Source organism: Eptesicus fuscus, chromosome 19 (genome assembly GCF_027574615.1).
Source record: "Eptesicus fuscus isolate TK198812 chromosome 19, DD_ASM_mEF_20220401, whole genome shotgun sequence".
Lineage (NCBI taxonomy): Eukaryota > Metazoa > Chordata > Mammalia > Chiroptera > Vespertilionidae > Eptesicus > Eptesicus fuscus.
Window position 1 is genome coordinate 36,382,685 of NC_072491.1, and position 17,767 is coordinate 36,400,451.

General features: G+C 39.3%; 1 protein-coding gene across 1 annotated transcript in view; it reads right to left on the reverse strand.

Annotated features, from left to right (window-relative positions):
- MYBL1 (MYB proto-oncogene like 1) overlaps window positions 1–11,732 on the reverse strand; it is a 29,972-nt gene extending 18,240 nt beyond the window's left edge. The window contains exons 1-4 of the mRNA XM_008150368.3: window positions 11,663–11,732; window positions 2,822–2,927; window positions 2,429–2,500; window positions 125–217 (exon numbers count right to left, since the gene is read on the reverse strand). Coding sequence (XP_008148590.2) covers window positions 125–217; window positions 2,429–2,500; window positions 2,822–2,927; window positions 11,663–11,682 — 291 coding nt within the window. The 5' untranslated portion in view covers window positions 11,683–11,732. The remainder of the gene's footprint in view (window positions 1–124; window positions 218–2,428; window positions 2,501–2,821; window positions 2,928–11,662) is intronic.
- Window positions 11,733–17,767: the final 6,035 nt, after the last annotated feature.

Consider the following 17,767-nt stretch of genomic DNA (forward strand, 5'->3'; position numbering starts at 1 on the left):
CAGAGAACAAAACCAACGTGATTTAAATATAGACTTTATGTGTCAAAACAATGTACTAGGAAGAAAAAAAGCTAATACATCTATACAGCGGAAGGAAGAAAAAAAAAGAACATGAACATATTACCCTCTGATCTTCTTCTTTAGTCCAGGGACCCTTTATCAACTCTGGATTTAAAACTTTCTGCCATCGATGCTGGCACTGAAAATCAGAACGATTCTGAAAAAATTTAGATGATTTTGTTATTGGACAACTTTCTTCCAAAAAACTAGTCAGCCCAAACTTATGTCTCACAACCTTAAAAACAAAGTCTTCAAGAATAATGTATTAAACAGGAATCTTAAATATGTAATATTTCTTTTACATGCCTGTGTCCCAATTATTTTTTAATTAAAGTAGTGGCAGGGCTTAGACTACAAACAAAAACAATATATACTTAAAAGTATTTGTCTCTACACTGTGCCTTGTAAAACAGCAAGCAGCAAAGCTATAATACAAATACTGCTCATAAGAAATGTATGTAAGGTTGAGAAATAAAAGGAAGTAAACAGAAAACTATACAAAGCAGATAAAAGAACTCAAATAGCACAGCAGCCTGGATTCATATAGTTATAGCAGTACATAACTCTACACAATTAAAAAACCCTAAAGGCATTGCTAGACTACTACATGGTACCTGAAGAAGGATGTTTATAAATGATGACTCCCAGCCCCGCCAGGTTAATAAGAAAATACTAAACACATCTACATGGGAAATGTGTATTATGTACCAGTTAAATGACTTAAGCGTTGAAGCTTAAAAGAAAAATTAATTTACCAGGATAAGAAAACCTTATGTAGAAATATCTCAAACTCCAAAAATGATTAATAATAAATGAAACCTTGTTTTAGTTAATTCATGACTTAGTAACTCCTATGTATTATGATGATGATAATAATAATAGTAACTTTTCATAAGTAATTTGGGTTACAAAGACATTAGTTAATCCACACAATTATAGATAATTTAGAAGTATATAAAGCAATAGATAACAATACTTTGTTTACCAATAGCTCTGTCTTTGTGCCTACTGCACTTCAAATTATTTTTATGCAAATTGAGCTTCATTTTTGGCTTCTACACATCAATGCTGATCCATTTTAAGGCTATCACTTTCTTTAAAATAATCAGGTTGTTCCTGTATGTTCTTGTAGCATTCTCTGTTCATTTGCTGTTATACCATTGAAGTTAAACTGATAAAACTAATGTAAATAACTTTTCTGATTTAGCTTCCATTTATTGAACATGGAAGCTAAATGTCTGGAACGATGCCAAATATTCTGTTATTTCTAATTTTCACAAAAATACTACAAAACCAGTACTATTATTTACATATTATATTATCTATATAACTGAAGATCAAAAAAAAAAATTTTCTAAGCTAATAGAGTTGACATTTGAACAAAATTTAGACTGACTAAAAAACTTAATGTTCTTTCCATTATTTGGTCTCCATTTTCAGGTTATATTAAAAGGAGTGATTGCCCAGCCGGTGTGGCTCAGTGATTGAGTGTCAACTTATGAATCAGAAGGTCACGGTTTGATTCCCAGTCAGGGCACATGCCTGGGTTATGGGCTCCATCCTGGGGAGGCGGGGGGGCGGGCGGGGTGTGTGTGTGTGTGTGTGTGTGTGTGTGTGTGCAGGAGGTAGCCAATGATTCTCTCTCATCATTGATGTTTCTATCTCTCTCTCCCTCTCCCTTCCTCTCTGAAATCAGTAAAGTATACACACACACACACACACACACACACACACACATACACACACATATATATATATTAAAGGAATCATAACAATATAAAAAGAACATAGGTAACATGGTTTCTGAAACCCAAAGTAGTAAATACAGAAATTAAAATATGAATATTTTGCCTCACTACCAACAGTGTAGTGAGGAACAAATAAAAGTATATGTAAAAATACTTAGTAAATTATAAAATTATATGCTAATAAACAGTAGGTAAATAGTAGTATGGTAAACAGTAAGTATAATTTATTAACAATCGGTCAACATTTTAAAATGTAAGCATTTTATGACAAACTTTTCAACAGACTTTTCTGATTTTTATTAATTAGTTATCAAGTATTTCAATATATTTAACTTCTCTCAAAATGTTTTAATACTTATCAGCAAATATTTATAAAGCCCTACTCAAACTTAGAGTCATTTTTGTTTTAGATTAGTAATCTTTTTAGGCCCTATGGATAAACTAATTACTAGAAAATCAGACTTTCTAAACTATTGGCAACTATAGGAGGACCAGAATAAGAGATGTTTTTAGGAAGAAAACCTGAATCTAAAATAATATAGACACATTTTTAAAAACAGCAAATTTAACTCAATTGCCCAAATTATCCATTATATATAGAAATAAAATGTTTCACTTACCTGAAGATGACTAGCAATTAGAGTCCAATCGTCAGTTCCATGTTGTTCAACCAACTTCTTTAACTTATCATCCTATTAAAATAGGTATGAACTTTAGAAAGCTTTCCCCCGCCCTATTCCTCTATCCCTTAATACAGATAATTCTCTGATTGTTTTATGTCATATCTAGTGGCCATTTTTAGGACTAAATCCACTATAATATAAGTTTTCCCATTTACTCTACTGTTTCTGTCTCAACATCAATCCACTATTCATGTCTCTGGCTGAAGAAAAATAATGTGCAAATTAGTGGATGGATAACTTTCCTCATGTTTTATTTTAAAATAGTTTTTATATCTATAACAGTATTAATAAATACAGGTATGAAATTAGTCAACTTTATCAGATAATCACCTCATCTCTTGTCCATTTTACTCTGTTCCAGAGTTTCTTTAATCCTTTTTGTTGGGGTACTTCATAATCATGATCAGCATATTGAAGGTCATCATCCTCATCCTCACTTATAAAAACACAATTGTGAAATGAAAAATTTTATTTAAATTTGTAAATTCAGTCACTGAACAGGTATTACTAAAGAAGCTACTCAAACTAAAAGGCATATATCCAATAAGATTATTCAAAGTACTAAAAAAACTTGAGAGACATACACTGGAGAAGGAGCTATAGTTCTTACAACCAGAGATAAGGGTGGATATGCCACCAGGGTCCAAGTGGTAACCTTTATGTCATCCTAAGGGATTTGACCTTTATTCTTCATTTGACCTTTATCCTAAAAAGTTAAAGGACTTTAAGAAGTGAAAGAAAAATCACTATCAGAAATGTGGAGAAATGAAGAAAGGAAGATCAATTAGTAATCTTTTATAGTAAATTATTATTAGGGCCTGACAATGGTAATGGTAAAATACAACACACAGCCAGCTAACACAATGGAAGAAATAATCCATTAGTAATACAACAAAAGTTAAAATATGTAGAAATAACTTGAATGTATAAGAGCAAAGTACAGTAAATAAGAAAACACTATTGTAAGACACAAAAGACTTGAACTAATGGAAAAACATCCAGACCACATTCTTGGATAGGAAAACGGTATTCTAGATGTCCATTCTCCCAATATACTGTAGGAAACAATAAATAAAACAGAATGGCAATGGCACATAAACAGATACACAGATCACCGCAACAGAATACAACATTCAGAAAACAAAACCCATTTGGGAATTTGGTAAATTATAACAGCAGCATATTAAATTAGTAGGGTAAAGATGGACTTTTTAATAAATGGTAAGACACTGGGTAGCTATTTTAAAAAAATAAAGATCAAGTCCTACTTTAAAATAAAAAACTCAGATGAAGCAAATACTTTACATTTTTTAAATGAAACCATACTAGTACTATAATTGGGTAGAATTCTATTTTTTATATTATTGAGATCTAAATGTGACAAAAATCAAGAAACCATTAAAGAACAAACTGACTAAAGTAATGACAATGGTCATGGAAAAAAGTACATGAAACAGATATTTAACAGGTAGAAACAAAAAGATTTTACAACTACTAGATATGAGAGACATGGGAAAAGGAGGAATCAAGGATGACTCCAAAACTCTGGCTTTGGGAGCATAAATAGAGCTATTCACTGAGATAAGGAATAGAGAAGGAAAGCTGAACTTTGAGAGGAAGAAGGGAATGGGGAGAGTAATAAGTTCTGGACTAGCTAATTTCAAGGCACTTAAGAACTATATGAGAAATATATAAGTATATATATATATTAGAGGCTCAGTGCACAAAATTTGTGCAATCAGGGCCGATCTGTGGGGTGCCTGGTGGGGCAGTTGGTGGGGGGGGCCGCTAGCCTGGTTCTGCCCACTCGTAGGCCCAGCCCCCTGCCAAACAGTTGTTCTGCAGGTTGTTCCACCGTTCAGTCGATTTGCATATTAGGGGTTTATATAGATAGGTAACAGCAAGTATATATATTCAAATATACATATCAGCACTGTACAAAGAAATGTAATGCAAACCACATATGTAATTTCCTAGCAGCCACATTTTTAAAAATATAAACAGGTGAAATTAATTTAAATTTAATAACTGTCATTTACCCAATATATTTTTAAAATTATCATTTCAACATGTAATCAATATAATCCTAAAATGTTTTGCATTACTTTATTTCTTATTAAAGCCTTCAAAATCAGGTGTGTATTTTATAGTGACAGCACATCGCAATTCAGACTAGCCACATTTCAAGAGCTCAATAGCCACATGTTGCTAGTAGTTCTTCCTCTGTGCAGAGCAGATCTTGAAGGCAACTGGACACATGGATATTCTGCTCTAGTAAGAAGTCTAGGGTAGACACACAGTTTTGGCAATCACCAGCATACAGAGAACAATTAAAGCCATGAGAGCAAGAAGCCCCAGAAAAAGAGGGCAACTGAATTGATAAACTGAATTAGAGAATTTTGAGTAGCCAGGGCACTAAAGTCATCAGCATCTGAAAATAACATAAGCCAATATTTATTTAAACTTCCTAAGTACCAGACATTGTGGCAATCTAAAATTTCTCTCCTAAAACCCCACAACTCTAAAAGGGGATTATTATTCGTTATTCCCATTTTACAGAATAGGAAATTTAGAAAAGTAACTTCTTGCCCACAGTTACACCAAATATAGCATGACTGAACTCCAAAACTCACTACCTAACTACTAAATATACCATACTAGAGGCCTGGTGCACGAAATTCGGCTCCTCTCACAGTCCAGGAGCCTTCAGGGAGTGGGCCTAAGCCATCAGTCAGACATCCTTAGCGCTGCTGCGGAGGCCGAAGAGGTTCCCACCACTGCCGCTACACTCACCCGCAGTGAGCCTGGCTTCTGGCTGAGCTGTGCTCCCCCTGTTGGAGTGCACTGACCACCGGGGGGCAGCTCCTGCATTGAGTGTCTGTCCCCTGGTGGTAAGTGCACGTCATAGCGACCGGTCATTCTGTCATTTGGTCAATTTGCAATTAGCCTTTTACTATATAGGATTGGAAAAATAGGTAAGAGAATACCAAAAAGCAGTTCATACCAAAGACAAACTTCAAGTACATTTTTAAATCACAGCAAGGTTCTAGTTCTAACTTAACTACTCACTTTGTATCCATGAATATATACTATATTAGCCTCTGAGAGCTTTAGTTTACCTGTTTGTAAAATGAAGACAATACCACCTACATTATAGTGCTGTTTTAAGAATAAATGAAAAACATGGAAACACCTTATACAGCATCTGGCACAGAGAGGTGGCTCAATATTATTATTATGTGCATAGATTGAATGTCTAACAATATTCAAAGTTATTTTGCTTTACTAGATTCAACTTTACAAAAATTCATTCTGATTTCAAATAGCAAAATCTTGATGATTTGTTTAACCTTATTAATAGAACTTAGTAAGAGCATGTAGGTAGTTCCTAATATTACATAGTTTCAATTTTATAAAACTGAAAAATAACGGCCTGGATTTAATACATACTGTCTACAAATCCTTTGTAGGAACTTTTCATTTCCCTGCTATTTGCAGCCATCTTCAGCTATCAGAAATATCACCTGATTAGCAAAGATTACAAATTGTTAAATTGGAGATGGTTCAGGACCCAATTACTTCATAAATTTCTAAGACGGCTACTAAATCAGATAAAACACCATACTGAAGTTTTCTATCCAAATTGTATGTACTCATATCTAATATGTTCATCTCTCAGCACCAAGTACAGTACCTGCCATTCAAATATGTATGTGTAAAATTAATGAATGAGCTTCCTTACTCTTTCACCTCTTCCAAGTCTCTGGATTCTAAAATTACCTCACAAATGGATATGAAGAAAACTTTTTTTTTTAACAAATGAAAATACCTCTAGGAGGTGAAGGGCATTCCCATTTGTTAAAAGGACTTCCAAAATCCAAATTTACCTCCAAGTGGTAGAACATACAAAACAGAACCTGCTAAAACAAACATTAAAAAAAATATATTCATGCCAAAACCGGTTTGGCTCAGTGGATAGAGCGTCGGCCTGCGGACTGAAGGGTCCCAGGTTCGATTCCGGTCAAGGGCATGTACCTTGGTTGCGGGCACATCCCCAGTGGGGGGTGTGCAGGGGGCAGCTGATCGATGTTTCTCTCTCATCGATGTTTCTGGCTCTCTATCCCTCTCTCTTCCTCTCTGTAAAAAATCAATAAAATATATTAAAAAAAATATATATATATATTCAGTACAGAAGGGTTTCTTTGGGGTGTCTACCAATGTTGCCAAACCTTTCCTAGAACTGTCCCCAGCAACATTACCACTTCCTGCCATCCCAAACAGCCCTCGGTTGTGCCTTTCACGGGTTTCCCTCTTCTTCCCTCCCTCAGATCCCAACAGCTGCCACAACAGCATTTTGAAACTGCTTTAAAAATTAGGTTATTTATAACTCAAAACAACTTTCAACTTGGGGAGTTGCCCATATAAATCTTTAGTCACATCTACATCCTATCTAATATGTATGAAATCCACCTTAAGGTTCTTATCAAAATATTTTAAGTTAAGGGAATGAGTCCAAAATATTAACTTGGGTCCAAAGAGTAATTTTCCTGAAAACTTGTTCATTTTTAACTTTCAAATTCTCCCTTATTTTTAATCACATACGTGGTCTGTGAGAAATTTCTATTTCTACTCGGGGTTTCATTCTCTGTTTTGCATCAGCATGGTCATCAGTTTTCAGGCCAAGTTGTATAGCTCATTCAGTGTTCAGGAAGCTGGGTTTTTGAGTGGGTGAGTGTGAGAGAGCATTAAAGTAGAATTCTTAGAGTCATCTCCCTACCACTGGGACTTCCCTAGCTACTTCTTAGTTGTAGCATTTAGTTATTTCTGTATTATTTAAATTACTGTTGAAAAGATTATGTAACTTTTAAATAAGTATGACAGAAAAAGATCCTAGAAACTTATTAATATCACAACAGAAAGATGGCTGACAATGCAAAGTTTGCCAAGAATAAAGGGAAAGGATAAAACCCCACAAGAAACCTCACCAATATTCCAATTTCACCATTTAACAATGAAAAAAAAAGTTCTACTGCTAACTACTCTGCTCTATTTTTCTGATTTTTATAACATCTTTTAACATTTCTGTATTATAACAATCAATGCTGGTAAGATGTACTAAATATTTTCAAGTTCCTACTGTGTAGATAAATAAACCATTTATAGCCTGGGATGACTAATCTAGAAGACAGCAAAAAAAAAAAAAAAAAGGTAAATTATTTCTGCCATCACAAAGCAAAAATAGAAGAGGAATTTGGTCTGAGAATTTTCATCCAGGCCTGGGTTTCCAAAATCATTCTGAAAGTTTTAGTGTTTGAGTTAAAGAAAAAATTTATGTCATAACTGTTAATACATTATCTGAGTATTATATTCAAATGGAAAGGGTTTTGTCGATTATGAATGAACAAACTGATTAGGGTAATTATGAAACAGCAAAATGAAGCACACACATACAAAAAAATACTATGACTCATTAAGCAAGGAAGATGGTTAACAGTAACTTCACACTGGGGTGTAAGCTAATATGATGTGACAGTCATTTATGAAATAATACACAAACTATTATTCATACTTGACAACACTAGATAAAACATCCCGGAGAAGTTCAGTTTTTTTACGCCACCAATTATACCACCTAAAGAGAGTAAAATGAGGCTGCCAAAGAAAAAATTTGAGAATTTTTAAAAATTTATTTTTATTTGAAAACAAACTACTGGTTTGAAATTGGAGAAATATCAGTAGTTTTACAAAATTTTCTGTAATAAAATACATCTTTATTAAACTGTTTTGACAGAATAACAGTGTATTTTTTAAAGTCCAATTGAATTCCAAGTATGAAAATTTACCAGGTTAATTTAATGTAGTGAAATCAGGCCACCCAGTGGTAAATATGATGTACTGCATACATGAATATTTTCCCCCCAAAATCTTGACTGCTAACTAGCATCACTATAATAGACAATTTTGACTTTATTTGACCATTATTAGTAGCAATAGTGAAGTAAATACTTAAGAGAGCTCTCCTAACTATTCATAAACAAAAACAATGTGAGGGTATTTCTATTTTGTTCCACTAGTGGGTATATATTTTTAAATGAGAAAAGATTATTACAAAAGGGTTCAAAATAGGATATGTATTAAATTAGAAGTTACCTTACAGACCATAAGATTCAAATCCCTTATAATAACAAATAAACTGGGAGTTTATTTGCTTTCCTCCCCCCCCCAAAAAAAATTGCTAGTTAATGACAAAACTGATTTTTAAAATCATGTTTCATATTTCAGTATTCTTTCCCCAATAACACCCATTTTGATGGAGACAACATAGTAAAATCGCTTCCTACACACACGTGTACCCAACTGAAAACATCTTCCATTCAAGAGCTGGCTTTTATCCTTTCAGTTTAGTGTACTCACAGGTCATCTCAAGTGTAAACAGGCCTTTTGGCTTCTAAATGACATTTTTTAAAGTTTATACTTAAGGGTAGACCTGGCTTTAAAAACTAAAATTAATTACTTAATACATAAATATGTTTAAAAATAAAAAACATGTTAATAACAGATATGCCAACTTTAGTATTGCCTACAAATTGTCATTAAAACCCCCAGTAGGTTCTAAAACTATTTGAAGTCACAGCAATAAATGAGCCTTTTCTTTTATGTATATATAGATATAGCTATTTTAAAGATCAAATAGAGCCAACATCCTTCAGCTGTTTCACACCTGAGGTAACAGCGTTTTACTTTTTTTTCAAGATCATACAGAAAAAAATGTATTACAGGATTTATGCCTATATATAGTCTTATGCAAAATTTTTATACAGCAAAGTATACTTTTCACTGAAATACTTAAATGGTTGTGTAGTGGAGACCGAAAAGTGACTAAATTATTTCCTTTCTCTTTCAATTATAAAATAGGTTCATATTTAATATTAAGATATTTAGTCAAAAGACATTAGACTTTGCCCAATTATTAGATTATTCCCCTTCAAAACATTTCATGGTCTATTACCTTCTAAAATAAATAAGTCACATTTCCATATACAAGAAATATGATTTAGAATACTAAACATCCAAGTGTGAAGACCCTAAGAAAATACACTATCCAGAGATGATAATTTCTCACATCCTCTACCTGAATACTCCCATAGGGTGTGCAACTTCACTCCATTTAATTACTCCAGACTTATGACTCCTTAAATCATTCTATAATATACATTTCAATTAATTTATACAGCAAACAAGGAATAAAAGTCAGCAGTACAATTAATGTTTAGATTTCAAAGTTCACAGTATTGTCAATGAAAGAAAACTTACACAGGCAAATTAATCATTAAAACATTTCTTCTTTCTTAGTCCTTTATTATGAAACATACACAAAGTATGAAGCAAACAGAAAACCAACTGGAGAAGGCAGGGTTCTGATATTCAAGCATCCATGTCTAACCATAACTAAATGCTGGTGACAGCATTAGCCAAGAAACTATTTTGAATAAAATCAACATCAGTACTGATAAGTAATGCCACACATTACAGCACTTGCCACTTGCTTAATGGTTATTTTTGTTTTAGTTTAAAATTGTTGTATATTCAAAAGAAAGGGCCTAAACCAGTACTTCAGTAATTATAATTACAGGAACTTTTAATATCTATCTTTTCTTAAATTTAAGAGGTTAATTGGGTCCTTGACATTCCAGAGCAGTGATTCTCACCTGGGTGATTTTGACCCCCAATACACATGTGGTAATGTCTGGAGATCTTTGATTTTTCAGGGCTGGAGGAAGTGGGTGTTACTGGTACCTACTGTTTTTAGGCCAGGGATGTTGCTAAAAATCCTACAAAGCCAGATCAGCCCCCCACCACCCAAAGAATTATCTGACATATCAATAGGGCCAAGGTTGAAAACCCTGTTCTAGAAATGTGGGTTTATATGTGTGTGTATAAACCACCTCAAAAGTTTGACCTACACTGTAGTTGCTACAAACTAATACGCTAACAAGGACTTATATTTTATGCTGCTTTTTGCAAAAAAAAAAAACATCTTACATACAGCAGGTGCCTAACAAATGAATATAGCAACAGATATTATGTGTATCATTACCAATTTATAACAGAAATCTGCACTGAATGAATCCTGATACTAAATTTCAACTTAAGAAATACATCACTAGTTAAGACTTTGAGGTTGTGGATTTAGAAATAAAACCATTCGGTATCTCTATTTGTGCCAAACATCTTTTCAGGTCTATTAATATCACAATGAAAAGACAGCCTAGCTTTTTTGTTGTTGTTGTTTTTTTTGTCTTCTAAGTGATTACTACACACAACTTAGGAGTAGCTACTATACATAAATAAATCAGATACATAAATTCATCCTAGCAAGTTTTTTTTTTTTTTTAACGTGCCTTACCTCTGTGCAAACTTAGATACGGTCAGAGCCAAACATGGACACTCAAAATGTTAAGTGAATCAAACACATTGTTTTATTTTAAGATCAAGCTGCTGGCAGTATTCGTGTGACATCTATCTCTATGTGTGTGTGTGTGTGTGTGTGTGTGTGTGTGTATGTATGTATATATGTGTATATATATATATATATAATAGAGAGTATTAAATATATATACATAGAACTGAGAACATGAGTATGGTAATTACAGAAAACATCCTAAAGGTCCTCTCTCAACTAACTATTCAGCACATTTCCCCAGCCTTTCAGGTAGCAAGGATGGCAGGGGGGTCTCCGCCCAGGTTTACCACCGAGTTCCTATTTTAACTGGCAGTGATTCCGAGGAAAAGTGCCTCCCAACACCATTTTCCAGGCATCCTGGCAGAACACTGCCACTTTTCTCTGCGTAGCGTATTCCCCGAAGCAACTTACCTGGCAAGAAACTCTACACCAGGAAGGGGCTGTGAGAGATGATGGGGAGAACCGACTCGAAGGAGCCACCTGGGCATCTGTTACCCACTTTCTGGCTCCGAAACACCACTGGTCCCCAACTCTGCACACGTCACGGCCGTGCTCGGGGGCCAGCCGGGCCCAGGCGGCCGTGGAGCCGCGGGGAAGGGAAACCTCTGCCCCGGCCGGGGAGGGCCTGGTGGGGAAGCAGCGGGAAAGGAGAGAGAATGTGGGGCGAGACCGTGACGACAGACCTGGGCGAAAGGGATGTCACCCACCTGCGCGACCTCTTCGCCATCCTTCGAGTACCGCATAGGCGCGGGCTGGGCGGGGACGCAGGTCAGCCTCCTCCAGCCTCAGGCGAATGCTTCTTTTCCCCCCCGCGACCCTCCCGCCGATTCCCCGGCTCCCTCTCCCAGGCCACCGAGCAGCGGAACGCACGTCCCCGGCGGGGCAGGACGGAGGGGCGGACAGACACCCGCCCCCGGTCTGCAAGCGCCGCTCCTACCCCCGGCCCAGCCCAGTCAGGGATGCCCCCAACATGTCAGCAGGCGCGCTCCCGCCCTCGGCCGGCCCCTCCCGCCGCCTCTCAGCCTCCTCGCCTCGGGCGCCGACCCCCGCCCACTCCCCGCAGCGAGAGCAGCTCTGCAAGGCTCGCAGCCTCCTGCAGGGTTTTGTCCCCTCCGCCGAATCTCGCGCCCAGCCTCCCTCCAGAGCCGCCGTTTGAATCTGCGCACGCGGCCCCGCTCCTCATTGGCTGGGGCGGGCGCACGCGAGGACGGGGGCGGGGCGCGGAATAGCGCGCGCGAGGGTGGGCGGGGGCGGGGCGCTGGAAGCCGGGCCTGGAACTCGCGGGAGTCGGGAAGGAGCCGGGAGCCAGCGGGGCGGGGGGGACCGCGGGCGGGCGGGCGGGGCTCGCGGGCGCGGCTGTGACAGACCCCGGAGCGCGCCGGGCGCCGCACCGCGAGGAGGCGGGACGCCGAGGGCCGCGCGGGGCCTGCCGGGAAGAGGAGTTCCCGCACTCTCCGAGAGGTGGGTCTGGGAGCGGAGCGGCGACCAGAGCCCACAGTTCCCGGGGTTCGCGGATGGTGTCCCCGGGGAACGGGGCTGGCTCGGCGTGGGGGGACGTCCCTGCTGCCTTCTCGGTGTGCCCCGCCCCTCTGGTTAGGAGGCGCGGTCTTTGGACCTGAGGCCAATCTAACCATCCCTTTTGGGCGGCCGTTAACTGTGTAAGCAAAACTAGGAGCGCTGTTTGCCCAGACGTCCTGACAGCGAGCCGTCTGTGGCAGAAAAGTGAGTGTCAAGCAGGAGCAGGAGTGTGACAGGTGAAACCCAAGTTTTTTAGCTGAGGCGTGCTTTTGAAGTTGTGGGAAACCACTGGGGTGCGCGGGGAAGGAGCCCCGACCCAGGCGGGTGGTGCTGGGAGAAGAGAGCGGGCTGGGAATTTCGCCCAGAGAAACCCGCTCGGCGGTGCGCTGCGGGAGGGGACCTTCCTCCTGGGGGGGGGGGGGGGGGGGAGACGGGAGGAGGGGGAACTGCACCTAAAGAACTCTTAGCCGTCACAGCTACTTCGGGGGTTTCAAACCAGTAACTGCTGACTGCTCCATCCGAGCAGCATTCACGTAGATTAACCACAGGGACCATTCGAAGCGGTGAAAGGTCCCGATTTGCTAGGTAACATGCTCTGCTGCAGAGAGCTGCTGAACCACACACGTCAGAGTTGTCAACAGACGTCCATGTTGCTATTTTGAAATTTGACGCATCCCTTTTTGCAAATCAGAGAGATGCAGGTGCAAAGCGTGGATCAAGAGGAGTTTGCATGCACCGCTTTCAAAATTTAAAACATCTGCCTTTTTAGATGGTACCTTTTTCTCAAGGTATGGCTGCTGGGAAGGAACGTAAATAGCTTTTAAGTCATTCCTTACTGTGTTGCCGGTTCAGTTTTTGTTTCACCTAATTTAGAAAGAAATGTCATTTTGAAGACTGTTTTCTTATTTACTCCTGGTCATTTATTTCTCTGCTTATTTAATATCCTAACAGGAAGCAGAGTTTCTGCTACATTTTAGGCTAAGTCCGTCTTATATAGAATACCTTTTTAGAGCTTGAAGGCAGGTATTTTAGATTTTGACAGTAAGCTAAATCACCCTCATTTGAGAGGTAGAGAAAAACATAGTTCCTCAGAAAGATTGTGAATTAATGTAAATCACTTGTTGAAAGTGTGGATTTAAAATAGTTCACAGTTGTTTGAATACACATATTCAAATACAAACCTGGGAGTTGGGGTCTTTTAGCAAAACATTTAATAAAGAGGTTTTATTCAGAATATATAAAGAACTCAAGGCTCACTAATGATAAGAAAGACAATTTTAAAGGGGGGGAAACAGAACAGACACTTCACCAGAAAAGATATACAAATAAGCCACATGAAAAGATGCTCCACATCATTGGTCATTAGAGAAATGCAAATAAAAACCACAATGAGATACTACTACATAGCTGTTAGAATGGGGGAAAAACACTGTACAAGTGTTAGTGCAGTTGAAGATGCTAAGCGAATACAACTTTCATACAATGCAAATGTTTATAATGGCTTCATTTGTAATCACCAAAAACTGAAAACACTTAAAGGGATATTTTACTCTTCAACCCCAGAGAGTTGTTCTGAATAGTATATTCATGCCTCTTAAGTTTTTCCACTGAAGTTTAGCGGACTGAATACCAAGGGGTTTGGAGACAAGTGTTGGAAATTTCTTTGAAAACTATTTTTTTTTAACTCGTGACTTTTTTTTTTTCTGCTCCAGGATGAATATATTCATGCTTTTAATTATAAAACTGATTTTTAAATTATGTACTAATTTACTTTCTACCTCCAAATCTTTAAATTACTTTATTATCTAACTAATAAAAGCCTAGGTGGTCCTCATGCTGTCACTCCGTGATGCCCTCACACCATCACAAGATGGCTGTGCGCACAGCAGAGGTGGGGCCCAGTGGCTGGCTGCTCCACGCAGCTTCCACTGGGATTCCCGCTGCCCCACGTGCACCGCGGGGGCAGGTCCCAGCGGCTGCTCCACACAACTTCCACCGGGGTTCCTGCAGCCCCACGCCCACTGCGGAGGCAGGACCCCTGGCTCCAGCCTACCTCTTTGGGGCAATCCATCGAGGAGCCCCAGATGGGTGGGCAGAGCCTACCTCTTTGGGGCAATCGATTGTGGGGCTTCTGCACCGTGAGAGGGCACGGGCCAGGCTGGAGGACACCCCCCTCCCCAAGTGAACAAATTTCTTGCACCGAGCCCCTAGTTAGTAAATAAATGAGCAGGAAGTTGCACCTTGCTCATCCTTCACATGGCTGCACCTACTTCTTCATAACTTCCTGCAAAGGCCAAATACTCCCAGGATTTGCTTATGTTAGTTGGAAAAGCTTATTCTAGTTTAATATGGTTCCTAACAGACTATACTTTTTTTTTGTTAATATATATTTATTGATTTCAGAGAGGAAGGGAGAAGAGAGAGAGATAGAAACATCAATGATGAGAAAGAATCAATGATTGGCTGCCTCCTGCATGCCCCAGGCATGTGCCCTGACTGGGAATTGAACCGTGACCTCCTGATTCATAGGTCGATGCTCAACCACTGAGCCACACAGGCCAGGTGAGATTATACTTCTAATAGAGCTGTATCAACCATTCCCATACATAGATTTTTATCTCTTCTATTAATTGTTAGACCCCAGTCCCTAGAATAGTAAGACACCAGATGCTCAATAAATACAGTAACTCTAGAATAAATGAAAAGGGCAAATAATAAACAAGTACATAAATATTTATGCTCACAAGGATGCAAAATGGATTTGAAATATTTTATGACTACTAAAGGGAGCAAAATTTTTCTAAATCCTGCCAACAAGATTTGAATAATAACTGGTATAATCCTTTTGGAAAGCAGTACTGAGCAAAAGCCATAAATATGGGCATAACCTTTGACAGATATTTTATCTTAAAAATGTAATTCAATGTCAGCTTGAATGCTTATAGTAGTGTATTCCATTAGAATTCCAATTTGGAAGCATTCCCATTTTGAACTAGTTTAAATGGCTCATCAGCAAGAAAGAACAGTATAATCCTAAGGCAATGTCATCAAATGGCTATTACATTACCAGGCTCTTCTAGGTGCTTTGCATGCATTTCTCTTAAATAATATTCACAACTTGGAAAAAGCATGAGATAGGGGCAGGATAGGCTTTAACTTTTTAATCTATGTACTTCTTAAAAATTATTATTTATTGATTTTTAGAGAGGGATGAAGAGGGAAAGGGGAGAGAGAAAGATTGATTTGTTGTTCCACTTATTTGTGCATTCATTGGGTGATTGTTGTATGTGCTCTGACCAGGTATTGAACACTCAACCTTGGCAAATCAAAACGACACACAAACCAACTGAACTATCCAGCCAGGGTTACTCTATGTACGTTTGTTATATTTGACTTTGTTTATAAAAGTATAAGTTCATGTTTATGTTATTTTTAATTTTTAAAAAATGAATTAAGGCTAAACTCTAAAAATTGCTGAAAACCCTATAAGGAAATGACACAATATGGTATATAAAATTTGCCCAACATCAATAATCCTGTATAATAAAAGGCCAGTGACCGTAACAGTGTAACGACCCATTGACCAGTTGCTATGAGATACATTGACCACCTCTCCGTCCCTGGCCCTGACCAGTGGGACTGGGGACTGGCGAGTGGGCAGAACGCCAACCTCTTGGTCTCTCCCCCCAGCCTACAGGCTCAGATCAATCACCAGGCCAGTCGGGAACCTGGGTGGGTGGAGGTGGTAAGGTGGGACTGGGGACTGACGAGTGGGCGGAAGATGGCCCTGATCACAGGCTAGGAGTAGGCACCCTACCTGCACATGATTTTGTGCGCTGGGCCTCTAGTCCTATATAATAAAATGCTAATATGCAAATAGACTGAAAGGCGGAACAAGCGAAAAACCGGTCGCTATGATGTGCACTGACCACCAGGAGGCGTGCGTGGAACATGGCAGGGGTGGCTGAGGCAGGATGGTGGAGCAGGTGAGCGGGGGCGCCAGACCAAGGCGGGGCCGCCAGTTGCTGTCATTGGGGCAAGCCTCTGGTGGTTATTGAAAATTCTTTGCTCCCGCACCCCGTGGTCCTGCCTGGCGCTTGCACCTGCTGCTGGCGCCAGCCCCGCTCACACCTGCTGCCAGTACTGGAGCCGCCACTCACACCCAACTGCCGAGGCCCAGCACCGGCCCCGATCGCTCAGCGCTGTCAGTGGGTGCGTACGGCAGCTGCTGGCCCCAACCGCCCCTGAGGGCTTCTCCACCTCACCCTGCTCCTGAGGAGCAATAGGAGCAGCAGCCACCACTCACACCCACTGCTGGCGCTGGCCCCAATCGCTCCGCGCCATCAGCGGATGCGAGTGTGGGTCCGTGCCATCAGTGCATGGGAGCGGTGGCAGCAGGAGTGGAGCTCCCAGTAGACAAGGGTCCAGGAGCCGCAGCGGGAGGGGCTGGGCGGGGGCACAGAGGATGAGCTGAGACCCACGCCTGTGCCTACCACAGACTCATGGCCCACAGTTCCTTTCAAACATGCACAAATTCGTGCACTGGGCCTCTAGCGGTAAATAATCCTTTGACAGAAATGATGTGATTATATATTATGTATTCAATCTGAAAACAAAAATCAAGTTTAGAACTATATATTGGATACACCTAACTTCTCTGTCCCGCCACCAATATATTTCGCTAATTTCTACCTTTGGGTACTATTTTAAATTGATGAAAATTACGTAAATAAGAATCATACTGTCTAAAATAATCAACTATATAATTAGTTTTGCTTAAAAGGTAAAAATAAGAGTGGTTGAACCTCAAGAACACTGTAAGAGGAAAAAAAGTGTTTCAAAGTGTTCCAGCCCTGGCTGGTATGGCTTAATTGGTTGGAGCTTCCTCCCATACAGCAAAAGGTGGCAGTTTCTTTCAATTCTCAGTCAGGGTGCGTGCAAGAGGCAACCAATCAATGTTTCTTCTCTCTCTTCCTTTCTCTAAAAATTAAAAAAAAAAAAACACCTTTAAAAATAAAAATAAAGTTAGAAAATAGAATGGGAAAATAAAGGATATTAGAAAATGTGGAATGCTAATTTCCTCATTTTACATACTGGAGAGTTAAGAGATGTGTAAAATTGGTGGCTCAATAAATAGAGACAAGTATATAAAGTTATAAAGATAACCTAAAAAGGCAAGGGAACTCATATTTCATAATAGATAAATCAAGGGGCTGGGAGGAGGGGGAACGGGGAAATGGGAGATATCTGCAATACTACTAATAAAAAAATGTATTTTAAAACTAAAGAGGCAC